This window comes from Sceloporus occidentalis, unplaced genomic scaffold (assembly GCF_023333645.1).
Source record: "Sceloporus occidentalis isolate IW3139 unplaced genomic scaffold, rSceOcc1.0.p SCAF_2, whole genome shotgun sequence".
NCBI lineage: Eukaryota > Metazoa > Chordata > Lepidosauria > Squamata > Phrynosomatidae > Sceloporus > Sceloporus occidentalis.
The window spans coordinates 90,140,125-90,167,107 of NW_028316982.1; the positions used below are offsets into that span (position 1 = coordinate 90,140,125).

Consider the following 26,983-nt stretch of genomic DNA (forward strand, 5'->3'; position numbering starts at 1 on the left):
AAAAAGTATTAATTTCAAATACCAAACCTTGATTTTCAAATTTTTATAAGGATCACCATTTTGCTATGTCATTATTTTTAACGGGACTTGAGCATCCACAGATTTTGTTATCCACAGGGGATCTTGGAACCAAACCCCAGCGTATAACAAGGGTCCACTGTATTATAAAAAGATCTACTTTCAACGAAATAGATTTGTTAACTCAGCATCAAGTGTGGTACTTCACTTTGTCAAACATAACTATGAACAGCATTTAGTTGGGATGAGAAAGGCCACAGCTTTATTGGTTACAGACAAAGAAGCTTGGTCCCCTAATCCGGATCCAAATTCAGCCACCTGACAACCTGCCTGCTGACCAATATGAACCAATTTCCCCAGCCTGCCTGCTGGGTAGACTTGAAATAACATACATGGAATGCCCCTTCAGCAGATACCACTGTATGATTCTCCTGCCTCTCAGAGCCATTTGTCCCCAAGCTGGGTGTAATCTTGGTAGCCTATACCCAATGTAATTTAATGAGACCTCCACACTGGCTATGATGGGTGCACAGCCCAGTCTCCCCTTCAACTTATGTCAAGACCCCAAAAGTTATGACAAAAGTTATGATAGCAGCAATAACAAAATAGAATCAAAATCTGGACAATTATGTAACTGAGGACGTATGGGCTGAGATGAAGATTGAAGCTGAAGGGGAGCCATTTAAATGGGCTGAGAATGGCAGTAGTGTCACAAGGAGGTGTGGGAGGTGCATCCCACACCAGGTGACAGCCTAGAAGAGAGGTGACACCCAGCTGAGTGGCCCCAGGCACCCCTTCCTCCCTGCCTGGTGTGGCTTTACACATGTGTAATGCTGCACCGGACAAGGAATTGAGGGCAAGTCTTTTGGGCCCCACATCTGAAGTGCTGTCCCCAAAGCTCCCACACACACACACACACTGGGTGTCACCCTGGTGCTGAACACCATTGGAGAATGGAACAAACTGAAGCTTCTGCTCACTTTCAAGCCCTACCATTGCCAAGAAACCAGGGTGGGTCTGATAGGTTGGACTTCATGTTCTTTCCCAAAGTCCATGAAATCATGTGGACTTCTATGAACAAGGAAATGAAGGCACTTGTTGATACCACTCAGCCCTACATTTGCCAGCTACAAACTGGCACTCTTGGTGATTCAGGGAATGTTCTTCCAGAAATCAGTACTCAGTAATAGAGCACAAACTTGCACTAAAGGGACTGCTTTGTAAAATTTATTCAGTGTAAACATTGTATGGTCACATGGTATTACATTCTCAAAATGAAAAGGCTTTTCATTTTTACTGTTTGTACATGTTTGTACAAGCAAGCCCTAGCAGGTTCCTGCTTACCCTTAGGATGGATATGCATGATATGAAAAAGGCATATTACCCTTTTATATATTAAGAGCTACATATAAGTTCATACAATGTACTTCTGGCCAACATATTACCTTCTAAATCTCTAAATTATCTTAAGTAAAATAGTTAATAAAAATTACAAACAATATTATGACATACTATACTAAAGACAATGAGTTTAAGTTTCAGTTATGCTATAACGTAATTTAAATATGTTACCTCCAAGCAAAGAGATTCAGGCCAGTTTAATACTTGAATTCTAAACATTTGCTGAAATATTACTTTGAAATCCTGGCAGAGAGGTGCTTCCAGAGTAGAAGAAACCAATTTACTATTGTAATATATTTTAATAAAGTAACTCTTCAAATTTACTTTGTCTCTTCTCTTTTGCTCATCTCTAGGAACACAGACCAAACAGATTAAAGAAATATCTGATTAGCCTTTAAATAACCATACCACAAACCAAAGGTAACTTGTGCAGAAAAATGAAGCATGTTTATCCATTGCACAGTAAAAAAAACAATTTTGTTTAAAAATCTACATTAAATATTTCTGATACAGTCCATGTCAAATCAACAAACTAAAATATAGAACTGAATAAATATGCTGAAAAACACATACCCTTCTTGCTAGATACTATGGATACTATCTAACTGACATTTTTTACGATCCCATTTTATAATGAAATCAATATATACATTATAGAAGCATACACTATGCAAAGTTGAAAACATTCTAAAACTCACATGGGACACAAGTTTGCTGTTGTTATTTCTGTCACAAATGTGAGGTGTGGTATGAAGAGAGGTTCATTCCAACCTCCAAAATCTGTTTCAGTTTGAAGTATATGAGATGAATCCAAGCAACCCTAGAAATCAATATTAACACTTTTACTGCATCTGGTATTATTTCAAACCGACCACAATATCTAGAATTATTTTTATTTTAGAACTACATATAAAATTAGAAAAACATGTAAGTTCAAGCATTCTAATTAAAATTCATACCAAAGAGACAATATTTAAGTCAGCTATATTTCTGTAAAAAGAGACACTAATATACATAAAGAGAAAAGGTAATGGCACTGGTGTCATTTGTTTGACTGCAGCAGAAATATTTATGTTCAGAATCTTCTTTCTTCTAGATGCTGAAATTCTGTTTGATAATCAGTATCAATTTCTTCTCATTTTTCTTTACCATTTTTTCATCCTCTTCAGATATTTTGACGTCACAGCTGTCCATTTCAGAGTTATTTGACAGCCTTATTGAAAGACAGAAAGGAAGCAATGAAATCTCTACAGATGTCTACACATAGTCCTAAATCCAACTAATTAGTCCCAACTACATTAGGACTATCCAGTCATGGAAACTTATATGTCACAGCACTTACATAATTCCATTGGCTCAATGGATCTATTCAAGTTGAGGGTAATAACTGTATTTAGGTCTGAGGCTCAAACTGTACAGAAAGTTGCATGACCCCCCCCCCCCTTTCAATACAAAGAGTATATAATTGAAAAGTGGGAAGAGTAAAGAGGGGAAGCTGGCAAAATTAAAACATCCCTTACAGGTGTGTTTACTCAGTATGAGTTTATATACATGTTCTGAGAGCATAATCGGTGTGGAGCTACAAAGCTGATAGCAGGAGCCTCGGTGTGGACAGTTGAGAGTGACAGGATCCAGAAATGACAGCAGCATCAAGCAATACACAACCCTGTTATCAGCAATCAAGGAGGTCTATAGTTGGAACAGGACAAAGAGGATGGCACCAAGCTGTGTGGGGGTGGGAGATTTTTAAACGACACAGCCAGAATGTTTGGCCAACAGTGAAGTGGCAGCCACTCAGCTTTCCTGTTCTGGGTGACCAAGAGGATGTCAACAAGGTAGAAGCCTATCCCCTGCTCCCATCCATTGAGAGCAAAGGAGGGCCTGAGATGACAGGCAGAGAAGACACAGGTGGGAATTTTTCCAGGCCTTGACCTTGCCTCGAACAGACACCTAAACAGCTGACCACGGAGAACTAAGAAGAGTGGTCCAGGGTTTTTGAGACACTTAACCTTCTCTGTCAGAGAGCTCTGGTGCCACAATGAACTACATTTCCCAGCACTGAGCCAGGGCAGTTAAAGCAGTCTCAAACTGGATTATTTCTGAAGTGTGTTTTGGACCCTAGAATGCTATTTAAATCCCTCTGGAGAATTAGGAAGGGTCTGGCAAATGGTTGTGGCCACCATCCTATGGGGCTGATGAAGACATATATGGGAGGCCCCTAGGAGGTCATTTTTAAAGCCAGGCCAGGTGTGTGTGTGTGCGTGTGCATGCACACGCAAAAGAAAGGGTGGTCTTAAACCTACTAATCTGAGCACCTGGAAGCTTTAGAGGGTACTTACTGAGCCTGTAAAAGTTAATGAAGGCTGGAATTCTATGAAGAGGGCTTGCTTATGTAAATGAGGTCTGAAGACGTTTACTTGTAGCTAGCATCTTCAGCCTGAACATACTTATCTCTACAACCACAATCTGAGAAGACTGATTTATCCAAGACAGCTCAAGGGAATTTAACTATGTGGCATTAGTCCCTGGAAATAAATAGTTTGACCTCATCTGTGATATGAACATTATTTGCTGGTTAAGGAGTAGTAACAGCATTTGGTGCAGTCATGCTGGCCACATGACCACCGGAGTAATCTCTGGACAACACTGGCTCTTTGGCTTAGTAATAGAGATGTGTACTGCTCTCTACAGTCAGTTTTGAATAGACATTCATGTCAGGGGACTACCTTTGCCTTTACCTGTAAGGAGTAGTAACAGAAGGCATGCGGTTTACGATCCCTGTCTTGTATTTTATATCCCATGACACCTGCCAATGTAACTTCAGTCCTGTCTAGTATATTTTCAATCTGTTTTTATAATTAATATATTACATTTTCTATTTGTGCATGTGGGTAAAGCACATGCTACTGAATAACAATTTCTATATAAAATGAAAAGACAATTACCAAGTATTATGAATGTTTTATCCACCTACCTTTGAAATTGCAGCTTTACTGTAGTACTGATAAATCCTTGTTTCTTACGTACAGATTTTATCTGTTTCCATATCTTCAGCATATTTTGTATTAAAGAACTATCTCTTTGGCATTCTTTGTCATATAATCTTTTAGTATGTCTTTTTAGAGTGCAAAACAGCAAAATAATAATAATAAATCAAACCATCAAGAAAAAAAATAAAATGGCAAGTTACACCATTGTCAGTTATTTCTTCTAAAATCTCAACAAGAGGTTTCATTTCCCATTTAAAACTAACAAGTTTTTTATTTATAATACAAACAATTATTTTTTAATAAAAACAATTAAAGGAATCTCAAAATGCAACTAAACGTTTATTTGGAATGTAACAGATTTATCATTGTTTAATAAGTAATAAATACTTTTAAAAACAATTAGTTGTTTAATAAATAAACATTTTATTATAAACTTGCTTCCATCATCCAAAAACAGAACATAGGCTTCATATACTATTAAAATGAATATTTTGCCAGTTATATCATCATAGATCTGAATAAGGGAATGGATCACACAGACCCCACTTCACTCCCATCTACTCCACTAATCAGCTAAAAAATGTGAGGCATTACAGATAGTAGTAGCCCTTTTTACAAAATATTGTAATTTTTTCTCTGGCCAGAAATAGGGTAATTGCTGTCCTGCCTGATAAAGAGAGACAATGGCTGCAATTCTAGGAACCAGCCAGGCAGAATTATTTCCACCTTCCAAAGTACATTCAAACAGCATGGGATCTTGGAACTGCTCCTTTCTTCAACCCCCTGTACTTCATTGCTACAGAAAAGGACAATAGGATTTTTAGAATGGCAAAGAAAAATGGAAAGAATAGCATGGATTTTTTTCCAGCCACATAATCTGATACCCACCCACCAGTTTCTGTCTGTACCCTCTATTTTCCTTTTTGTTCCCTCAGTGAACACTCAATATTCTATAAATCAAGGTACCAAAGTAAACAGAAGGCTTTGTGGAGTTGTATTTTTTTTAATTGTTAAAATTCATCTCATCACCCAGAAAATGCACATGTATACTTGTCATGCCTCCAGAGCATCTTTGAAGCTCTTGAGACATACATTTAGTTAAGATTATAATAGGTTTTCTATGTATTAGTTTAGGAGGGGAAATAAAGAGCTACAGCTTTAAGAAAGACAAGGATTGTGGGAAATCCCAGGGTCTCTTTCTGTCTCCCTCTAGTTATTTTCTGTGTGTAGTAAGATTTCAGCCAAGTCAGACCTGGAGAGAGTATTTTCCTTTGACAAAAAGATAAGTCCACAAAGGAAGAAAGATACATCAAGAAGAGAGCAAGGTATTTAGAAAGGACTATAGTAGGAAAAAGAAGAAATCAGTTTTGTGTTATTTGTGTTATAACCAGTAAAGCTTTTGGAAACGTAAGAAATTTGTGGACAAGTCTTTTGTTCTGGCTGTGTTCCCGAGAGCCAGAGGCCTTACTACACCCAAAGTCCATAGCATCGCTCTTGGGACAAAACAATACTGAAAATGTATTTTGGAATTACACCATTTTGTTTCAAAACTGATAAGCATGAGTCTCATGCTCAATATCAGAAGAAAATATGTAGATTTGCCCTGAGCCAGCAGGGTATGATTTAAGAGAAACAATAACCTTGAAATTAAAATAAGTAAGGTCCAAACAAGACAGCTGATGTGGCATACTGGTTTTAGCCATAGAAAATTACAGGATGGCCTTAAGCAAATCACTCTCTCTCAGCCTCAGGGGAAGACAAAGACAAACCCCCTCTGAACAAATCTTGCCAAGAAAATCCTATAATAGAGTTGCCTTAGGTTCACTATAAGTTGGAAACTACTTGAAGGCACACAACAACATAGACGAAACAAATAAAAACAAAACACCCACAGCATGTTGGATATCCATTTCACTTTCCTAAACAAATACCTTATTTGTGATCTGAAATCCTTTAAAGTGCTTGTACTCGGCTGGTTTATTTTTAAATTACTTTCTGATAGCTTGGTGGCACTTGTTAATGCTCTCAGCTGTAATAAAAATAATCTGTTTAGAATCTATTACATTTTTATTAGAAAATTAATAACTTCAGATGGCATTTTATGAAAAAATAGTTCATAATCTAAAGTGAAAAAGTGCCACAGTCAACAGCAATAATATAAAAACATAAAGTAAAAAAAAGAACACATTATGCACAAAAGTAATTATTTTCTGTATCTCCAGCACACATATTTAGTTAAGTGAAAGATTTCTTCATACATTAAGTTATGCTATACATTGGCAAAAGATGTGATAAGTATCATAAAATGTGGTAGAAACTAGCTAATTTAGATTTTAAAAATATGACTAACAGCTATTAGAGACAGAAAATTGTTATACATGGAATTTGGATCTACAGGAACTCTTCTTATGTTCTGATTTGGAAATACAGTTCTCCCTCCACATTCATGGAGGTTAGAAGAAAAATACCCCCATGAATGTGGGAAACCTGTGAATAACTCCCCCACACACACACTCAGAAGCCAGTTAAAGGGAGGGTGGGTGGGGAAAGGAGAGCAGGAGCATGCACTCTTTTCCCCCCACCCTCCCATCCCTTTCACTGGTTCTCTGCCCCTTTCCCAGTCAGAGTGCTACCTTGCCCAGGGAGCGATTGGGGAGAGAAAGGCTGGAGGAGCCTCCAGCCCCCCAAGACCCCTTCCCTCCCTAATTGCTCTCTGGGCTGCCCAGGGAATGGGGTCTTAGGGGGGTGGAAGCTCTTCCTGCCTTTCCCGCCCTGATCGCTCCCTGATCGGGGAGGGAAGCAGCCTGGGGGAGGCTGGAGCTCTTGACCTGACAAATAATCAAAACCGCAAATCTCAAGGCTGTGAATGTGGAAGGATAACTGTACCATATTATGAGACAATCAAACAAGTTACTATTCTTCTTGAACAGTCCTGCATACATTAAATGGAGCTATTGAAACATGAATGTACTCAATAAATTGCTCATAGATACTGTTTTTTTTTTTTTTCATTTTCCACATGTATAAATCCTTTTTTTATAGAAACAGAATGCCATTTTAACTGAGGTTCCTGGACAGCAAAAGGATTTTAAAAATCACTAATTTGGATGAGGTTACATTATCCCTGAAGATGCAGGTTTGCAGCTTGGGTGTATTCCTGAATTGAGCCCTGATCCTGGAAGCTTAGATCTCAGCAGTGGTCAGGAGCTCATTTGCACAGTTCTGTGCCAGCCGCTCCGGTTGCTTTAGAAGTCAGACCTGGACAGTGACAAATGCCTTATCTAAAAGGTGCACATATGGTAACTGATAACATGATCATAGCAGCAGAGACAGTTGAGGAGCTTGAACACATTTTACATCAAGTGATGGAAACAGCACATGCTATGAATAGCAAATTTAATGAATAAAAGGTTCAGTTTAAGGTTGACTCAGTAATATAGCGACTGCTGAGAAACTTTGACCTGGTAAATTTCAGACTATTTGGAAAATAAGGATAAACAAGATGTACTCATATTTTTAGCACCTGTGCAGTATCTGCCTAAGAAAACTTTGAAATTCATGGGATTATCATAAATTGATGTGTGGCTTGAAAGCACATAGGCACACACATATATTCCATGGGAGGAAGAGACCATTCTTTGTTGAGAAAGAATGTAGTGTTTCAGTGGGTGCCGGAACATCATAAAGCTTTTGATATAATTAAACAATAGTTTTGCCAAGTACCTTTATTCCATACTTTTATGTTGCAAAACTAGTTGTAGTTCAAGCTGAATAAGCACCAAACAGAGAAAACATCAAAAGCAGACTAGGGAGTATTTTTGCTTCATGATAAAAAAACAAACAAACCAGTGTCTAATGTCTCAAGGCCACTTAGGATATCATAGCAAAAATATGTTCAGAGAAAGAATTGATTTCATCAATATATGCTTGGTAAAATGGTTTCAGTTCAAATTATCATAACCCTTTGGAAACAACCTTCAAAAAGCCTATAGCTGTGCTCCTACCCAACTGCAACAAACAACTTTTATAACTTTAGACGAATCAACATGTGTGAATACCCCAAGTAAATGTATGTCTCTTGTTGATACTGTGGGTTACTGTAAATTTTTCCCCAGATGAAGAAGATTTCTGTAGAAAATGAGAGAATATTATGTGCCTTGAGCACATTAGCTATTCATTCATATGGACTGTGTGCAATAGAAGAGGTGCTAAAGAAAGATAGTCAGTGGCGCATTACAGACTGCCCAAAATGGGCAGTCTCGCGCCACTGCCGGTTGCAGCAGAGGAGCCTCAGCAGCCAAACCGCGCGACTCCTCTGCGCTGCAAAAAAGCGCCAAAATGGCGCTTCTCTTTGTGGCGCAGTTATGACACCGCGAGTCGCCAATGGCGCACTTGTGACATCATATGTGCCATGTGACGTGCGGACACAGCGCGTCTGCTATGTCAAGATGTCGGCCCCCGTGTGGAACGGGCGCCGCCATTTTGTACAGACTCGGTCCGTATTAGGGTTAGGGGTGTCCGGAAGTGACGCCCCTTTCTAACCCTAGTACGGACCCAGTCTGTACTTTATGCCCGTCTGTAACGGGCCAGCTTCAGGTTGCAGCATTTATAGAGCACAGATGTCTATGATATATGAGAGACATTTCCCCAACTGCAAAGTTTTTCTGGCTTGTAAAGGACCATTTATGGTGTCAAGATAAAAAAAAAATAATGGGAAATGAGCCAGTTATTTTTGTATCTCAAAAACGGAATATACTCTCCCAACATCACAAGGCTCATCGAAGTATTCAGAAAACTAAAGTCATGACAAGAAGGCTAATGCAGTAGCAAGATGAGATTGAGACAATTACTGGAAACTGTCATTTGTGCTCATTTTGCTCCAAGTAATCAAAAGAAGCCACTTATATTAGATACCTGAAGTGCCATGGGAGAATTGGGTGTAGATTTTTTAAAAATACAATTCTTACACAATTTGTTTGTTAAGACCACAAGAAGTGTGACAAATAGGCTTAAATCAGTTTGCTTACCATGGTGTACCAAGATTGTATGGTAGGCCCTTGGTATCTGCTGGGGTTTGGTTCCAGGACCCTCCATAGATAACAAAATCCATGGATGTTCCAGTCCCATTAAATACAATCACATAGTGAAATGGTGTCCCTTATATAAAATGGACAGGACATTACGAAGCAAACTTTCTGAAGCAACTACTTTATTATATCTTCAGATTCCCACTGATGTGGGTCAGTCCTTCAGAATGTACAATAAAGGGGGGAAATTTTGTGTGCGTGATCAGTTAGGTTGATGGAGCATCTGGAAAGTTGTATGGATAGAATCTAAGGACATTTAAAAGAGAGGGTTCTCTGCTATTGTTATAGCAATATATAAGCCAAGGTGGTCTATCACATATCTTATGAGGCATTTGTATCTCCAGATATAGACAGGTGTCCTATGTGTATAACCTCTCAGTAGCAGACAAGTATTGGTAAACTCTGCCTCCACAGTGGTAATTTCTTTTTATGTTTTAATTATGTAATTATATGTATAATTCTAGCACTCATGAAATGCTATACAGTGTACATAAATGTTTGTTTCTGTTTCATGATATAGTGTAAGATCTCTTTAAAGTTGATTTCTTTCAATATACTTAAAGGCTGAGTGCTTTGTTTTAATTAGACCTCCTCTAAATATGCTCTTGCTGGTGTTAGGTGGAATGTATTAAACACTAAACCAATACTCTGTTGTACGGGGTTTTTGTTGCAGTGTATAATACCTGGGAGTACAGAACACTACACCCATTATGAAATAATTACTGGGATGGATCAGATGCTTGGGATCCCATGTGACATTCTGGAATTAGAACAACATATTCTCAGATCTTTTAGCTGTGTAACCAAAACTGTAACTTAACATAAAAACATTTCCTTACCTTTTCAAATAGCAAGTGAGTAACATTTTGCCGTTGTCTTTTTTGGAAGGACTCGTAAATGTCAAGCAGTCTGGAAGCTAATACTTGTTCACAATTGAAGAGAGAATGGTGACTGAATACAATGCTCGATATATTAAGATCTAGTTGATAAATCTTGTTTTCCTCTCCTGGCTTAGCTATAATACATTTTTCTAATTCAGGATTCATTGCCTACATTAAAAAAAAATCAAACTTAGTTGAACAAAGTTCACCTGTCCACCATGTCCTAGACAAGGACATTCACCAAAACTCAGTGTCAAGGTAAGGAGTGCACTCATCAGACAAGCAACTGAGGGTCAATGGAACTCTGAATGGGCTGAAGAGGTCAGCTGCTAAGATAGGAAAAACTATCATGTGACAACAGACACTGGACACACTTGCAAAGCTTTATGGACACGTGGTGAGAAAAAAGACATTACTGAAAGAAGCCCATATCAAAATCTATTTGGAGTTTGCCAAAAACACATGGAAGAGTTTATTTGGTCCAATGAGCTCAAAACTGAACTTTTGGGAATTGCTATTATGTGTGTACAAAACCCAGTGCTCACTGCCTTCAGAACACCATTTTCACAGTGAAGCATGGTAGTGGCAGCATCATGATGTGGGGATGCTTTCCCTCAGCAGGAACTGGAAAACTGGTCAAGAATAAAGCCAAGATTAATGAAGCTAAATATTATAGAAGAACACAAATTTCAGATTTTCAAATTTTCAGATTACAATGAAATTGGGACAGATGCTCACTTTCCAACCATCACTGAGACAGTGAATCATAACATTCTTCATCTCTGCTTCCATCTATCGACAAATATTTGTTCAATTTGCAAGATCCTTGTTGATGCAAACAGATCCATGCTGAATGGTCCCAGTCATTTTTCTAGGTCTATGAATACTTCTGTATGTACAGACCACTGTCCCAGATGTATTATGTTCCAATTTAGGTAATCCACTTCTATATTCTTTTTTCCTTGCAGATTCACTGTTCTTAATGATATCAGGTGATTCTCGGCATACCAAAACAATTTGTCGACTCCATCATCAAGGGCATTGATTTCGTTCTCCCTTAATGATTTATGTAAGCCGAACCAAAAAGTTGTCTGTCTGGACTTGTACATGCTGCTTCTATAGTATTGATATAAATTTCTGTTGTGCTGTATCCTAAACATTTTTTCGTATTAAGTGTAGTTTTCCAAACAGATTCTATAAATTCTTTAAACATTTCTGGCATAGGAATTTTTTCCCCATTTGCAGTTTTTCAAAACTGATGCTATCTTATTTTATTTTATTTTTTGTCATCTGTTTGAGTATTGTCATTACATAACCCTAAAGTTGGCAGTACTCTCTTTAATATTTTTTGGAATGTGTCACAGGTGAACAAACTAACCAAACTCATTTTTATTATTTCTTCTTCATCTGTACAATAATATTCATCTGCACTTTAAGTCTCATTTATGATTTCCTGACCAGTTTCATCATCATCATGCTCTATTTCCATGCCTTCTAAATGTTTTCTCATTTTTGTACTCTTTTTAGGTTTGCCATCTTCTAATGCTCCTTTTTCATTTCAATCCGTGTTGGCATAATGTACAGTGTGCTCTTTTTATATGCGGGGGATCCATTCCGGACCTACCCGCCTAAAAAACCCTGCATATGCTCGACCATTGAAATTCATGGGGCTTGTGCATGGCGCGGTGGCGTGGCGGTGCAGCGGTGCACACGCACCATGGGCATGCACCCCATTAAGCTTAATGGGATGTGCCGCTGCTTGCGCCCCCTGCAAGCTCCCTCACAGCTTTCAGCGTATGCTGAAAGCCACGTATAGTGCGCCACGTATGGCGTGGGCGCACTGTATATTCTTAGGTAGACCCTCCTTAGTGTTTGCTGTTTTAATCAATTTTTTAGCACCTCTAACAAATTGTTTTCATCTAAACATTTGATGCTGGTGTAAAGCTGACATTCATAAAATTATATTTTCTATTTAATCTCATCAAATCTTGTATTTAATTGGTCACAGTTTCTTTAATTCCTTAATAACTGCCATTTGGTTGAACATATTGCCACCAGCTGTTCCTGTACTGACATTGCACTTAACTGCCTTTTTGCTGCTTTCTGCAGCTACTGGCAGCTTTTCTTCGTACTGCCTGAACGTTGCTCTGCCTACTTCAGTATTTGCCCTTACAGCATGGCCATATTCAGCATTGGCTGCTCCCCTTCCTTCTGGAGTTTCTGAGCAATTAAAATACTGGATTATTTCTGCAGTATGTTTTGGACCAGAATCACAGAGTTGGAAAAGATTACAAGGGCTATTCAGTCTAATTCCCTGCCATGCAGGAATACACAGTTACTATGGCCACTATACTTTGCAACTGTTCTGTTTTAAAATCTCCAAGCCCACAGCAGATATCAGAGCCACTGATGCTTGAGACATACAGTAGTCCCTTCCCTTGCACGGGGGATCCGTTCCGGACCCCTTCGCATAAGGGAAATATCGCGTAAGCTCAAGCCCCATTAAAGCCAATGGTGCTTGTGCTTGCGGCGGCACGCACACATGCACACCATTACTCTTTCTGGCGCATGGCGCCATTTCTTCCAGTGTGGCTTCCAGCGTATTCTGGAAGCCGCATAAGGTGCATTTGCGTATAACGTACAAGGAAAAACTTCAAATCCAAAAAAACCAAACAAACATGTATTCCTGGATACCTATGCTGGCCATACAGCAAAATATAATAAACCAACCATCATGGGTTTATTAGGCCAACCAAAAGGTGCAAACTACTTTACACTAGTTTTAAAGCTTACTGCCTTTTTCATCAGGCAAAAATTTTGAAAATCATACAGGAGAAGAAAAGTGACAGTGTCAGAGTCACTAGCATGCATCCTGTTTGAGTTGCTTGCTTAGGTTGGTGTTTATGGTGGTCTTCAAAGAAAGTTGATGCGGGTAGAGGCCACACCTCTTTTTGGCCAGGAGGGGACTGAGGACAAAGGCAGTAAAAGTAAAGCAGTAACATTTCTGTTTCCATTAGCAGCCACAAAGTAGTGTCCTTGAAATCTAGGGTTTCTCTGTCCTAAAATTCTGTCTCTCATTAATAGTGATACAGGAGAAAATTGAAGGGAGGGGGAGTGGAGTACATCTGAAGGGTCATCGGACTCCTGCCTTTGGTTCTAAGCAGCAAAGGATAACCCACATTGCTGCTGGAGAATCCATACTAAATAAAAGTGCTGATTCTAGATAGTTAAATTTTGACAACAGCTACCATACTGTGTTCAACAATGTTCATTTTATTTGATTCCATAATGGTGGAGCTCCTTCCCAATTTAATTGCTAAGACACTACTGTATGTAGTATACAGAGTACAAGAAAACATTACAGCTGAAACATAACAAAATGACATGATATAATACTGAAATTGGTTCAGTTCCTTCTAATTTAGTGGTATAATGCACAAGTCCTGAAGAGTTCCTCCCCACATGCATTGTTGCGAAAAGGTAGAACAGTGATTTCACACAACATGCTAGCAGTGTTTATGCACCTGTGTAGTATCTCTAAGCAAGGTCTATCAAGCATTTTCTAATGAAACATCCCAAGGCTGTGAGGAAACAGTAACAAATGGAAACAGACAAACCTTCCTGTATGTTGTCCTTAACTGTATGTCAGTCTCATTAGGAAAAGATACTCTGTAATTATGTGATTGTTTGATAGGTGAAGGTAGTGATATTAATTCTCCATTTTCTTCAAACCAGCCTTTCCCCTTGATAAAGATGATTCAGATGCATAAAATATATAAACAAACTGTTACTTTTAATTGAATTATTTAGAAATGCATATAAATAAGAAAAACTGTACATATACCCCTTCTTCCTGAAGAAGACGGTTTTCCATTTTGTGATATGTATTCCTAGAAATATAAGGTTTTCTTGGAATGTAAAATCCTTCATCTTCTAAGTTTCTTGGCAACATATTCTTTAGTAATTTAGATCTGTGTATAACTGGGAACAATCAGTATGATTTTAGTACTGCACAGAGAGAAAGAATAAATCCTCAGTTATGTGTTCTCCCTTCTTTTATTTCACTTTGAGCATTGACCCAAGAAATAACAAAGAGACCAGAATAAATGGTATGATAGCAAATCCTACTGTTGCATCCATCCCACATAGAATGAGCTCTCAACTGAGCATTCTCTCTTTCCAACTTTTGCTCCTCTTTAATCTTTCCACCTCTACAGAACAGTGCACACTGACATGAAATCTCAAGGAAGTTTGAAACTTCTGTAATCTTTTCTGAAGGTAAGCCTACCCATTGTAATGCCAATAATCTTTGAGACCTGTTGGCAAACAGGCATGGTCACAGCAGACATGAGCAGAGCAAATGTTGTCCTCATATTCAAAAAGGGAAGGGAGAAAGGACCTGTGCAACTACCAACTAGTTAGCTTGACATCTAAACTAGAAAAGGATATACAGCAGGTATTCAAGTAGTCAGTCTGTGATCATTTAGAAAAGAATTCTGTAACTATTAAGATCTAGCAGGGATTTATCAAAAACAAGTCATGTCAGGTTAATCTGATACTTCTTGTTTTATGTAGTTAACAAGCTTAGCAGATCTACTGATTTCAGCAAGGCTTTTGACAAGGTTCCCCACGATACTCTTCCAGTCAAATGTGGGCCAGACAATACTACTGTCAGGTGGATTTATAAGTAGCTTATGGACTGAACCCTGTTTAATGGTACCTTATCATCCTGGAAGGAAATGAACATTGGTTTTCCTTCTGGGATGTTTGTTTTCAGCTATGGAGGTGGAAACAACCAGCAAGGTTGGTTCCTTTTTCTCACTCTGAACAGGCAAGAAGTAAAGGTCTCTGGATAGGCCACCACAAGAGAGAGCCAACCTCCCCCCCCCCTTGTGTGCTTCAGTCAATGTTACAGCCAAGCATAAAAGAAAAGACTAACGGAATATTTAGTATCACACGAACAAACACGACTCCAACTGTTATAAATTACAGAATAAACACAAAACAGAAAGAATATGATAGAACAATAGCCGACCCTAGAGACCGGGAGATCAAATCCTCAGTTCAGGGTGGGGAGGATGCTTCCGCCTTCATCGCTGAAAACAAACATCTCACAAGGTAAGCCAATGTTCATTTTTCCAGTGATAGAGGGGGAGCATCCTGTATACTTCCTGTGTGTTTGGAGTGAAAAGAGGGAACCAACCCGCTACAGGATGCTTCCCCTCCACTGCTGGAAAATGACATCGTGCTGGTTCTTTCCTTTGTTGAACATCTTTATAAATGGCTTGGGCTGTGTCCACACTGCAGAAATAATTCAGTTTGACACCACTTTAACTGCCATGGCTCAATGCTATGGAACTCGAAATTGTAGTTTGTTGTGGCACCGGACCTAACAGAGATGATTAAATACCTCACAAAACTACAATTCCCAGGTTTCCACAGTATTGAGCCATCACAGCCAAAGTGGTGTCAAACTTGATTATTTCTGCAGTGCAGATGCAGCCTTGGAAAAAGGAAGAGAGGACCTGCCATATTTGGAGATAATACCCCAGAGAATAGATTCAAGATTCAACAATTACCTTAGCACACTGGGAAGCTGGCCCAAAATTAACAAAATGAATTTCTACAGGGATAAATAAGGCATTATATTTAGCCATTTACTGCCTAATTTGATACCATCTGCAAATTTGATTGGCATGCCCTCTCCTCCTTTATCCAAGTCATTTATAAATGGCTGGATGACCCTTGCAGTCCCTTTCACTTTTACAGTTCTATGATTCTTTAACCTACTGGAGAGGTGAATGACATGGTAGTTACTGGTTCAGATACTTGCCCCTTTATATATCTATACATCTGTAATATCTGTAAATCAAAAAGAAAAAGCTGTAGACTAGTCTGCAATGCATACTCTGTAATTACCAGAAACTGCATCCCAACTTTTCAGATATCATTAGCATTATATATTGTTGTGCTGTTATGTGCTTTCAAGTCATTTCCAATTTATGGCAACCCAAGGCAACCCTATTATGGGGTTTTATTGACAAAATTTGTTCAGAGGGGGTTTGCCTTTGTTTTCCTCTGAGGCTGAGAGAATGTGACTTTACCTAGTCACTGAGTGGATTTCCATAGCCAGCTCTGTTCACCAGAGTTGTAGTCCAATGCTCAAACCACTACAGCATGATGGTTCTCAGCATATATATATGCACTAACAATGAGGCTTATGACAAATACTCACCTTTGCTAATGCAGTTCTTAATATCTGTTGGAAAACGTACAGGATACGCAGATATCAAGCATTATGCCCTACCATGTGATTGATGATGTACTCATATGAAAGACAACAGGGAAGTCTGCATATGAATGCAACTACAAATGACAAAATCTTCATTTAAAAAAAATAGTACAAGATGTTACTTCTGTATTTAATAAATGAACCAAGCAGACTACCTCCTCATTACTATACAAATATTTATAGAGACATTTGTAAAATGAAGAACAATGTCATATTTTGAAATCCAACATACCTGGGAAAATGCTTGGTACAAAGAGATAATCACATTGTTTTTCCTTGTTCAGATTATTGTCTTCAAACTCAGCAGGCTTTACTTCAAGTAGTTCTGGCAGTATTTCTTTCACATGGTGAAGCAGTGGGGTTTGTTCATTTAAGTCACAGACATTTTGAAGATCATTATTTATTGATTTCTGTTGTGTATGCATCATGAACAAAATCAGTATGAATTACTGAATTTGGAGAAAAGTAGGCAAATGACTTAGATAAAAAGATTAGAATGGATAGAAGTAATTATTGGATAAAATATAGTACATTGTATTCGTATACAGTAACACAAGAGTAAAAGTATTATTAGAACCAAGTAAGAGGTGACAAAATAACATATTCTGGGTTGCTGTGGGGTTGTTGTTTTTTTTGGCAGTCTTTCAATTTGTCATAACAAAAGTAATGTCTTATATGTTGCTTCTGAGTTGTTTCTGATTTCTAATTTATAATTATTTCTAATGGATATCTAACATTTTATGGCATTTATCATACTTAACAAAAAATGTACTTCAGCTTATTCTGACGTACTACGTTGTAAATTTTGGAATTCACATTTATGGTCTTTGCACCATTGCAAAAACTGAAAGTGCTCCCCCAAAATTTACCATAGAAGACAGGCAACCCTTCCAATAGAAAGATGTCAGAGGTGCTGGGACCAGGACATTAAGTGAAGAAGCATCCAGCCCTCTGTCACCAGCAAATTGTAAAATCCCTCCACTGCTGGGGCTGCCTGGCTTCTATGATAAGTTTTGAGCAGTTGTATTGGAAGACCAAGAGTGTATCTACACTGCAGAATTAAAGTCGTTTGACACCACTTTAACTGTCATGATTCTATCCTACAGAATCCTGGTATATGTAGTTTGGTGAGGCACCAGAGCTTTCTGACAGATTGGGCTGAATACTTCACCAAACTACAAACATTTAACACTCAGTTAAAATGGTGTCAAACTGCCTTAATTCTGCAGTGTTGATACATCCTATGTCTCCCAATGCAGAATCTCAGATGTTATTTCACTAATCCTGTGTTCACACAGCAGTGGGTGAGCAAGAAAGTAAGTAGCCATTCCAATTGTTTCCACTTAATTCTTTACAGGTTACTAAGATTTTAAATTGAGGGGCTAAGTGACAGCTGATGGAGAAAGTGTAAGAAAGCAGTTCCCGGTTCAGATTCAATAATTCATAGCATCTCTCAATAATAGAGAGATGCTATGAAGTTTCTGTGTCAATTTAAGCAATCAAAGTGAATACTGCACATCAAAAAAGTTTATTCACATACCATATATACTTGACTATAAGAAAACTTAGGGGCATGAAGCAAAGGATTTAAAGGATGAAGCAAAGGAAAACAATGCAAAAGAATTTACAAAATCCCAGTAGGCATAACTGTTTGTGTTAACACTAAAGGCTGGATGGATGAGAGAATAGAGGGGAGTCAGTGCTTCCAGGACATATATGCTCTTGCCTTTCACCAGTGGATTGTTCCTCTTTAAATAGGTGTTAAAATACAGTACTTACATTGACCCATGGATAAGTCGACTTAGGTTTTTTGGGTCAAATTTTTGACTAAAATTTCTAGACTTATATATGAGTATATACAGTAATTTCTGATTTATAGCAACTCTAAGGCAAACCTATCACAGGGCAAAATTTATTCAGGGGAGGTTTACCATTGCGTTTTTCTGGCTAGAGATCCAATGTGGTGTGTAGTCATTTGAGTGTTACTGTAGACTGGCAGAAAAAGAGACAAATGAAAGTGCCTAAGAGTCTTCAAATATGGGGGAAATCTTCAACAAGAGGGGATCTGATCCACTATAAAAATTTAATGTAACAAGAATTAAAACAATGTAAATGAAAAGAGCAATACCTGGTCAACACTTGGATCAACTTCTTCCAGCTTTGAGTGGTCTTCAAAAGTTGATGTAAAAAATGCCAAGCCCTCATCTACAGGAGCTTCCTTTTAAGACAGAAAAAAAGCTAAGTAACTTGAAAAGAGCTTATCATTAGTGAGATCTCTTGTCTCCCAAATTTTCTTAGTAAGTCCTAACATCCATTTGTAACACCACATCTTCATGAGGTGCCTCTTTTCTGCTGTGCCTTTTCTCTACTTCTGCCTCATCCAGTTACTAGAGCAAACCTACCAAAGAAATCACTGAATGTTAAGTCAACAACAACCTAATCAAAATGGTTATATGTACTGCCTCCAGAATCAGACAGAGCCTGTATCCCTCTAAATACCAGCAACAAATATTATGGGTGCTATTTCACTGTAGTCCTGTTTGTAGGTATCTTAGAGCACATGGCTACCCACTGTGAGGACTGGCCTTTAGTTTAATCCAGCATGGCTCATCTTATGTTCTTAGCTTATGGGGTTTTTTTTGCTGTTGTGTGCCTTCAAGTCATCTCTGACTTATGGCAATCTTAAAGTGACCCTATCATGGAGTTTTATTGGAAAGATTTGTTCAGAGGGAGGTTGCCTTTGCCTTCATCTGATACCAAGAGAGTGTGACTTGCCCCAAGGTCATCTAGTGGGTTACCATGGCTGAACAGGGATTCAAACCCTGGCCTCCACTGTCCAGTGCTCTAACCACTAAACCATGCTGGCTCCCTATATATATTTTTTACTTTATATCCATTAAGAACGGGCAACATTGAGTTTTCACAATGTAACAGTACACATTAAAGACAAAAGTAAACTTTTAAATGAAGTTGACTTGATGGCACATGTAAAGGCAATATAATTGGAATTCAAACATTCCACAAAAATGTGCTCATATTGAATTCATAGTACTAAAATGAATATAAAGAACCTTTATTACTCCTTAGAGCATTTTATAAAACCTTTATTACCTCAACATTCATTTCAGGGTTGTTTGGGTATCCTTCAGTAGGAACATCCTGGTTCTCAGAAAAAAATTCTTCTTGTTCTGTCTAAAATGAAAGGATATCTCAGTGCACTTTTTAACAGCAAAGACGATTAAATAAAAACTCAGATTACTCATAGGATTCCCATATCTGGAACTTGACTTATTTTTTCTGAGATAATCCAAAAAGTGTGGTGAGGAACACGAGCATTTTAAATTGGTTGAATTCTCCCCCTTTAATAGAAACATAAATACATTTTGTTGCAGGTTTCATTTGAATGCCAACTTACAAGTTCAATTAAAAGTATTCATTACCTTGATAGTTTTCAGTTTCCCTCTTACTCTATGCCGCAATGCTTCAGTTACTATCCCTTGCTCAACATCAGTTGCAACTAATATTTTACAAAAAAAAGACTTTTAAGACACATTTTGCAACAGAACTCTTACACATTTTCTGCAATAATTTATATAGATGATAATGGAGTCTGAAACACATGCCAGTAATCCAAACTTAAAATAGTTTTTCAAAGTTCATTAAGTATTAACTTCAGGGCTTTTTAATCTGAAACATACTCATATGTCAAATTTAGTCCAAGAAGTGTAGAATGATGCACAATAATGTTGCATAGAATGCATGCCTTCAAGTTACAATTTTCTTTTACAACAGCTGACAATTTTTATACATAATACTATAAAACACACTTGAATATTGTAATTTTGCTCCATATTCAACTACTACTGATGAAAAATGGAATGCTTAGGAAAGGAAAATGAAAGTTTGGCACAAATTACGATCCAATTTAAGACTCCTTTGCAAAAATGCTGTTAAAATTCAATATGGTAAGGGGGAAAAACTGAACTACCTTTATGTGGATCTTGTTCCAGGGCTCCTTTCGATCTGAGGCTAACACCACATACATCATCTTCTGTTTGCTACATTAAACAGGGAGAAAGTTGCAAGTAAATATTTATTTTAGTTTATTTATATCCCACCTTTCTCCTGGGGTGGAAGAGTTTCCTACATTATACAACTTATTTCATTATAGGAAAAAACTATCATGCTAAATCTGTAAACATTCCAGTCTCACATACACTTAATGATCAAAATCCAAAAACATTTAAAGCAGAGTGGGCAACAGCCAATCACTGGAGGCTGCATTTGCCCTCCATGAGATCTTAGAGAGCAACACATTCCACACATCCTGCTGCACCCCCTAAAATAAAACTTTTAAAGGAAATGTTTTTGTTTCCAATTGCCTTTCAAATCCAAAGGATGTTGGGGCAATTTTACTATGCCTCCTCACCTACTGCTGTTTTAACTGCAGGAGACACCTCTCCAACTTATGTATGATCTAGTTAAAAAGAAGTCTTCTCCTGCCCTAAAACAGCTTGGGGGCCAACATGTGGCAAAACCAACCTTATAGCCTTAAGGTACTGGATGAGGCCTGCAGGCTGCACTTTCCTCACTTGTGATCTGTTGTGTTTGTGGAAAAGATGTCTTTCCACCCAGTCTATGGATTTTTATTTGGATTTTAGAGGTTAGGATGAAGAATTGTTAATCATTTACAATCGGAATAAGCAGCAGTATTAAGAGCTGTTAAATCACTCACACTCAGATCATACTTGTGATCAACTTCAAAAGTAACAAAATCAGTAATTTTTATTTTACATAACTGATACCACTTCTCTTAATAAATTCAAAATCTTTCCTTTCTCACAAAAATAGGGGACACTGTGAGGGATAAGTCTAAAATGACAGCAAAATTATCAGCTCTGTCTCATTATTACCACCACTATTAAACAATATCACCTCCTAAGCAAACCCTTTCATTTAAAAGCAGCCCAGTCTCATGGACATGAACTGTATATAGTTGCTACAAGGGGAACAACCAACATTGGAGGACATGTCTGAAAAGAACTTGAAAGAGATAAAGACCCTGGAGATCTAGAATGCTCAGATGTGCGCAGGAAATGGTCCCTGGACGATATCACGCAGGAGGAATGTCTCCCAATTTTGAAAAAAAGAAAAGAAAGTAGGGCGAATTCGAAAATGAACACTATTACGTGAATGGTTGTCAAACGCACAGAAGAACACAGTGCCCACCCCAAAGCCAAAGTAGTGCAAATGCAAAAGAAGTTATATGAGTGCGTACTCTTTGTAGTCTAGAATTTGAATTAGCATCCCTGCACATGCGCAGTGAGGGCAGAATCGGATCATGACCTTTTTACACTTCCGCCGGGGCTTGCCTCTGGTTCCCATGGTTTTGCCTTGTTTCATGTTATTTGATCATTCTTTACCCTTCATTTCACATTATTATGCAATTCACATTACTTGTTCATTCAGCACTCCTTATTTCATGTTATTTAGGCAATTCATCTTATTTAGTCATTCATTACCCTTTATTTCACGTTATTTAGGCAATGCACTTTATTTGTGCATTCATTACCCCTCATTTCATGTTATTTAGGCAATTCACCAATTCAAAACTAGTCGAAAGCAACCTTGAGCTTGGTTTGAGCATTGGACTATGACTCTAGAAGGCAGGGATGAAATCCCATTGGGTGACCTAGTGCAAGTCATATTCTCTCAGCCTTCTCAGAAAAAAGGCAGTGGAAAACCCCATCTGAATAAACCTGCCAGGAAAACTCCAAAAGCGGGGTGAGGGTCTCCAGATGATTTTGTGTGTGTGTGTGTGTGTGTGAGAGAGAGAGAGAGAGAGAGAGAGAGAGAGAGACTGTGTCTGTGCTTTTAAGTCTCCAGCTATGGGGGGGAATGGGGGGGAGAGAAGAAGTCCCTCCCAGTGAGGTTGTGGGAGGCCTGGGTCCTCTCTGGTTCACTTAACGCATGATTGCATTCAGTATGACACTGGATTATACTTCCAATTTCAGTCACGTGATAACGACCCCCTATGAAACAGTAAGGAAGACTCTAATCTGCATTTGGCAGTGGCTGACCAAATTAAACTGATGTGACAAAAAAATTGAAGTATGAACAATCAGATAAAAATCAAAGGAGAAGAAACTCCAGAATTTCAAAACAGTAGATGATGCGTTAGATCTGGGACTGCAGCAATAGAAGGCTAAAATACTGAGTACTAATGCATTAGAAGTGCAAGCTCATATAAAAGCTCTTAAAGAAAACTAAAAGGACTAACATCCATATTCAATCATAGCTGGCTCAAAGATAACTTCTTTAATAAATTCAAAGACATAGCAGTGTTAATTTGGAAAATCAGTATGCAGATGGATTTTTTAGCATCTTTGAGACTAACTGAAAGAAAGAAGTTGGTAGCATGAGCTTTATTATTATTATTATTATGAAGAAACTTTATTTATATACCTTTCATGGACTTCAACCGACTTCCTCAGATGCATGGAGACAAATTAGCTCAAGTGTGCAAAAGCGCATGCTATGAACCTCTCTCTTTCATTCTCAAAGGTGCTACAAGATCCCTTTGCATACTAATTCTCCAATGAAGAGTTAGGTCTAGTCTGCACTGAAGAAGTATTACAGTTTGACACTGTTTTAACTTCCATGACTCAATGCTATGGTATTCTGGAATCTGTTATTTTGTAAGACATGTAGCCTTCTCTCTCAGAGAGCTCTTGTGTCACAACAAACTACAAACTCTGGGATTCCACAGGATGAGCCATGGCAGTTAAAGTAGTGTCAAAACTGCATTATTTCTGCAGTGCAGATTATACCTTGGTGCCTATGTTGCTAGATTGGCTCAGATAGATAACACAAAAGGACAGTTGGGAACCTTTGGTCCAAGAGACGAGAGGAAACATCGTTCTCCACTGAATTGATAATTCAGTAGAATAGAAGATTCATGGGACTTGCCATTTCATTAGATGCCATGGACTTCCTCTCCTCTCTTGGGGAAAAAGGTTCCCAACTGGGATTTGCCCTCTTCATTTCAAAGGGCTTGGTGGAAACCCCTTGCTGTTTGCTCCTATTCATTGCTTACTATATTTACTACTTTACATACATACTCTATTTACTACTTAATCACTCACCTGCCATTTGCCTGTGAATAACCTTGGTTATGGAAATGTTATTACCTGTAAATGTTAATTGCCTAGACTTATTGTGGCAATTTATTTAGAAAAGTGATGGTTTCTGCTTATGAGAGATTTGATTGGAGGGTGATATGATGAATATGAGATAAAATGGAAATGCTGGAAGTGCTCCTTTTTCTTTCATCCCCCCTTCCCCCCATTCATGGTTGTTTCATTTTGTTTACTTTTTCATTCAAATTGTATTGGTCAAATATATATTTGAACAGGTTTGGTCTCTTCTTTACTGTGGATTTTTTAATTTAAAGTCCTCATGATAAAGGCTGAGCACTGGTTTGGGTTCAAATGTGCTAAATTTAAGCCCTGAAGGCATAATAAATGTTTGATACAGTATAGAAAATAGAAAGCAGAAAGTTCTGAATATGAAAGAATGTGTGTTATTGAGAGTAAGAAGCCTAATTCTAGGCAGAATGCCTACTCCATTGTAAACAAGATATGAGCAGACATTCATAAATAATAAACTCATTGCAGGTGTCCAATGGCTAATACAATCAGATGGCTAATGTAATTCAATGGAAGACAGTCAAAAGTCAAGATCTAACTATACTTGTAACAGCAATGTTGCGTCGCCTCCAGGGGAGGAGACTGATTGTTGACATAAACAAGGTTCACTAAAGATCTATCATCTCATTGGACCAGATAGGACAGCTGGTAGGCTGGGCAGAATATAAATAAGGCAAGAAAAGACAGAAGCCAGACTTGCAGTGGCAGTCTCCAATCTATGAAGATTGTTTGGTGACAGCTGTGCTGTTTTTACCTGATAAGCTGCCCAGATATGTTGACAGATACTGCTGGTAATGGAAACAACTAGGCTATGCGAAATAGATATATCTCCCATTATGACTGTAATGGATGCCCATTATGGATGCTTATAGATATATAACAATTGCAGCTAGATATCGCAATGCTCAGGGAGTGTTGCCCTTGGAGTGTTGCAGTGTTGATGTTAACCCTATCCATCTGAATTTCCCCACCATCACAGGTTGGATGCCCAGGAGGGCAGAAGGTAATAAAAGGACCCCAGACAGAATACAGATTTGCTGGCAAATGTCAAAGGACTTTCAATCCTAAACAGAGAGAAACCATGCCTGTTCAATATAAATTTCATTACATGAAATGTTAAGAATCTGAGGGTCTGTAACAAAAGAAAATATTGTTTAGCTTAAGAAATTGAAAGTGGATGTTGTCTTTCTACAGGAGAGCCATCTTGATCAATTTTATAAAGATAAATTTTGTAAAGACTGAGTTAGAAATGTTTAAATGTGTGAGAATACAACAACAAAAAAGGCAGCACAATTCTTATTCACAAGACTGTCCCACTTTCATTGGTTCAGACCAGGGGTAGGCAACCTTTTTGAGCCGGGGGCCGGGTTGCTGTCCCTCAGGCGACTGGGGGGCCGAAGCCGGGGGGTGGAGCTTCGACCCTCCGGGGCGGGGCCACGTGCCGGGGGTGGAGCTTCCACCCTCTGGGGCGGGGCTGTGTGCTGGGGGTGGAGCTTCCACCCTCCAGGGGCGGGGCCACATGCCGGGGGCGGAGCTTCCACCCTCCGGTGGCCAGGCCTCCCCATTTTTGCTGGCCCCTGACGGGGCCCCAGGCCCCATCAGAGACCTGAAAAAAAGCTGGGGGGGGCTGCCAGCGCTGGAGGACCCCCTGGAGGGCCCCAGAGACGGCAACGGGCCTCCCAGAGGCCCCCTGCCACCCTCGGAGCCCTAATGGAGGGCCCCAGCGACGGCACCGGGCCCCCCAGAGGCCGCCTGCCGCCCTGGGAGCCCTCCTGGAAGGCCCCAGAGACGGCAGCGGGGCCCGCAGAGGCCCCCTGCTGCCCTGGGAGCCCTCCTGCAGGGCCCCAGAGACAGAGGCGGGCCCCGCAGAGGCCCCCTGCTGCCCTGGGAGCCCGCCTGGAGGGCCCCAGAGACGGCAGCGGGCCTCCCAGAGGCCCCCTGCCGCCCTGGGAGCCCTCCTGCAGGGCTCCAGAGACGGCAGCGGGCCCCGAAGAGGCCCCCGCCGCCCTGGGAGCCCTCCTGCAGGGCCCCAGGGACGGCAGCGGGCCCCGCAGAGGCCCCCTGCCGCCCTGGGAGCCCGCCTGGAGGGTCCCAGAGACGGCAGCGAGCCCCGCAGAGGCCCCCTGCCGCCCTGGGAGCCCGCCTGGAGGGTCCCAGAGACGGCAGCTAGCCTCCCAGAGGCCCCCTGCCGCCCTGGGAGCCCGCCTAGAGGGTCCCAGAGACGGCAGCGGGCCTCCTAGAGGCCCGCCGCCAGTGCTGCCGCTGCCGCGGCGGTCGCTCTGGGCGCCGCCATTTTGGGCGAAAAAATGGCGGCACCCATAGCTCCAGAGGCCGCTATGGGCGCCGCCATTTTTTCACCCAAAATGGAGGCAAAGTCTCGCGCGACCTCGGGGAAGGTTGCGCAAGACTTCGCCGCCATTTTGCCGCCCAAAATGGCGGCGCCCAGAGCGGCGAAAAGCTGCGACGAGCGGCCGCCGTGGCGGCGGCAGCAACAGCAACCGGGAGGCAGTAGCCAGGCCTTCGCGGGCCGCATCCGGCCCACGGGCCGGAGGTTGCCGACCCCTGGTTCAGACTGTTGCAGACATAGATCATCATGTTCTTATACAGTGCTACCTCGGGTTACGAAATTAATTCGTTCCGCGGCGCCGTTCGTAACCCGATAAATTTCGCAACCCGAAAAGGCGCTGGAAAGCCGCTAGCCGCGCTTCCGATTTGAATTTCGCGCCGAAATTAATTTCGTAACCCGAAAAATCTTTCGTAACCCGGAACAGTTTTTTTAAATCTAACTTTTTCGTAACCCGGAAATTTCGTAACGCGGTCAATTCGTATCCCGGGGTACCACTGTATTCAAACACATAATCTTGTTAGTCTGGAAAATCAGTATGCAAAGGGAACCTGTAGCAGCTTTGACTATAAATGAAGGAAAGAAGCTGGTAGCATGAGCTTTCATAGACTTGAGCCTACTTTCTCGAATGCATCTGAGGAAGTAGTATAAAGTCTACAAAAGCTCATGTTGCGAGGTTCTTTCTTTCAGTTAGTCTCAAAGGTGCTACTAGACCTCTTTGCATATAGATTTTCTTATACTGTTTTAATTCATTTATATGGC

General features: G+C 39.8%; 1 protein-coding gene across 4 annotated transcripts in view; it reads right to left on the reverse strand.

Annotated features, from left to right (window-relative positions):
• Window positions 1–26,983, reverse strand: part of CC2D2B (coiled-coil and C2 domain containing 2B) — a 71,772-nt gene that overhangs the window by 40,206 nt on the left and 4,583 nt on the right. For 3 of the 4 annotated variants that reach the window (XM_089510231.1, XM_089510233.1, XM_089510234.1), the window contains exons 4-16: window positions 20,658–20,727; window positions 20,110–20,186; window positions 19,781–19,861; window positions 18,798–18,887; window positions 16,902–17,079; window positions 14,222–14,358; window positions 13,995–14,120; window positions 10,336–10,545; window positions 6,341–6,438; window positions 4,394–4,534; window positions 2,569–2,632; window positions 2,118–2,239; window positions 1,591–1,768 (exon numbers count right to left, since the gene is read on the reverse strand). In XM_089510231.1, the coding sequence (XP_089366357.1) occupies window positions 1,591–1,768; window positions 2,118–2,239; window positions 2,569–2,632; window positions 4,394–4,534; window positions 6,341–6,438; window positions 10,336–10,545; window positions 13,995–14,120; window positions 14,222–14,358; window positions 16,902–17,079; window positions 18,798–18,887; window positions 19,781–19,861; window positions 20,110–20,186; window positions 20,658–20,727 (1,572 nt within the window). The remainder of the gene's footprint in view (window positions 1–1,590; window positions 1,769–2,117; window positions 2,240–2,568; window positions 2,633–4,393; window positions 4,535–6,340; window positions 6,439–10,335; window positions 10,546–13,994; window positions 14,121–14,221; window positions 14,359–16,901; window positions 17,080–18,797; window positions 18,888–19,780; window positions 19,862–20,109; window positions 20,187–20,657; window positions 20,728–26,983) is intronic. The other variant, XM_089510232.1, reaches the window with a different exon arrangement.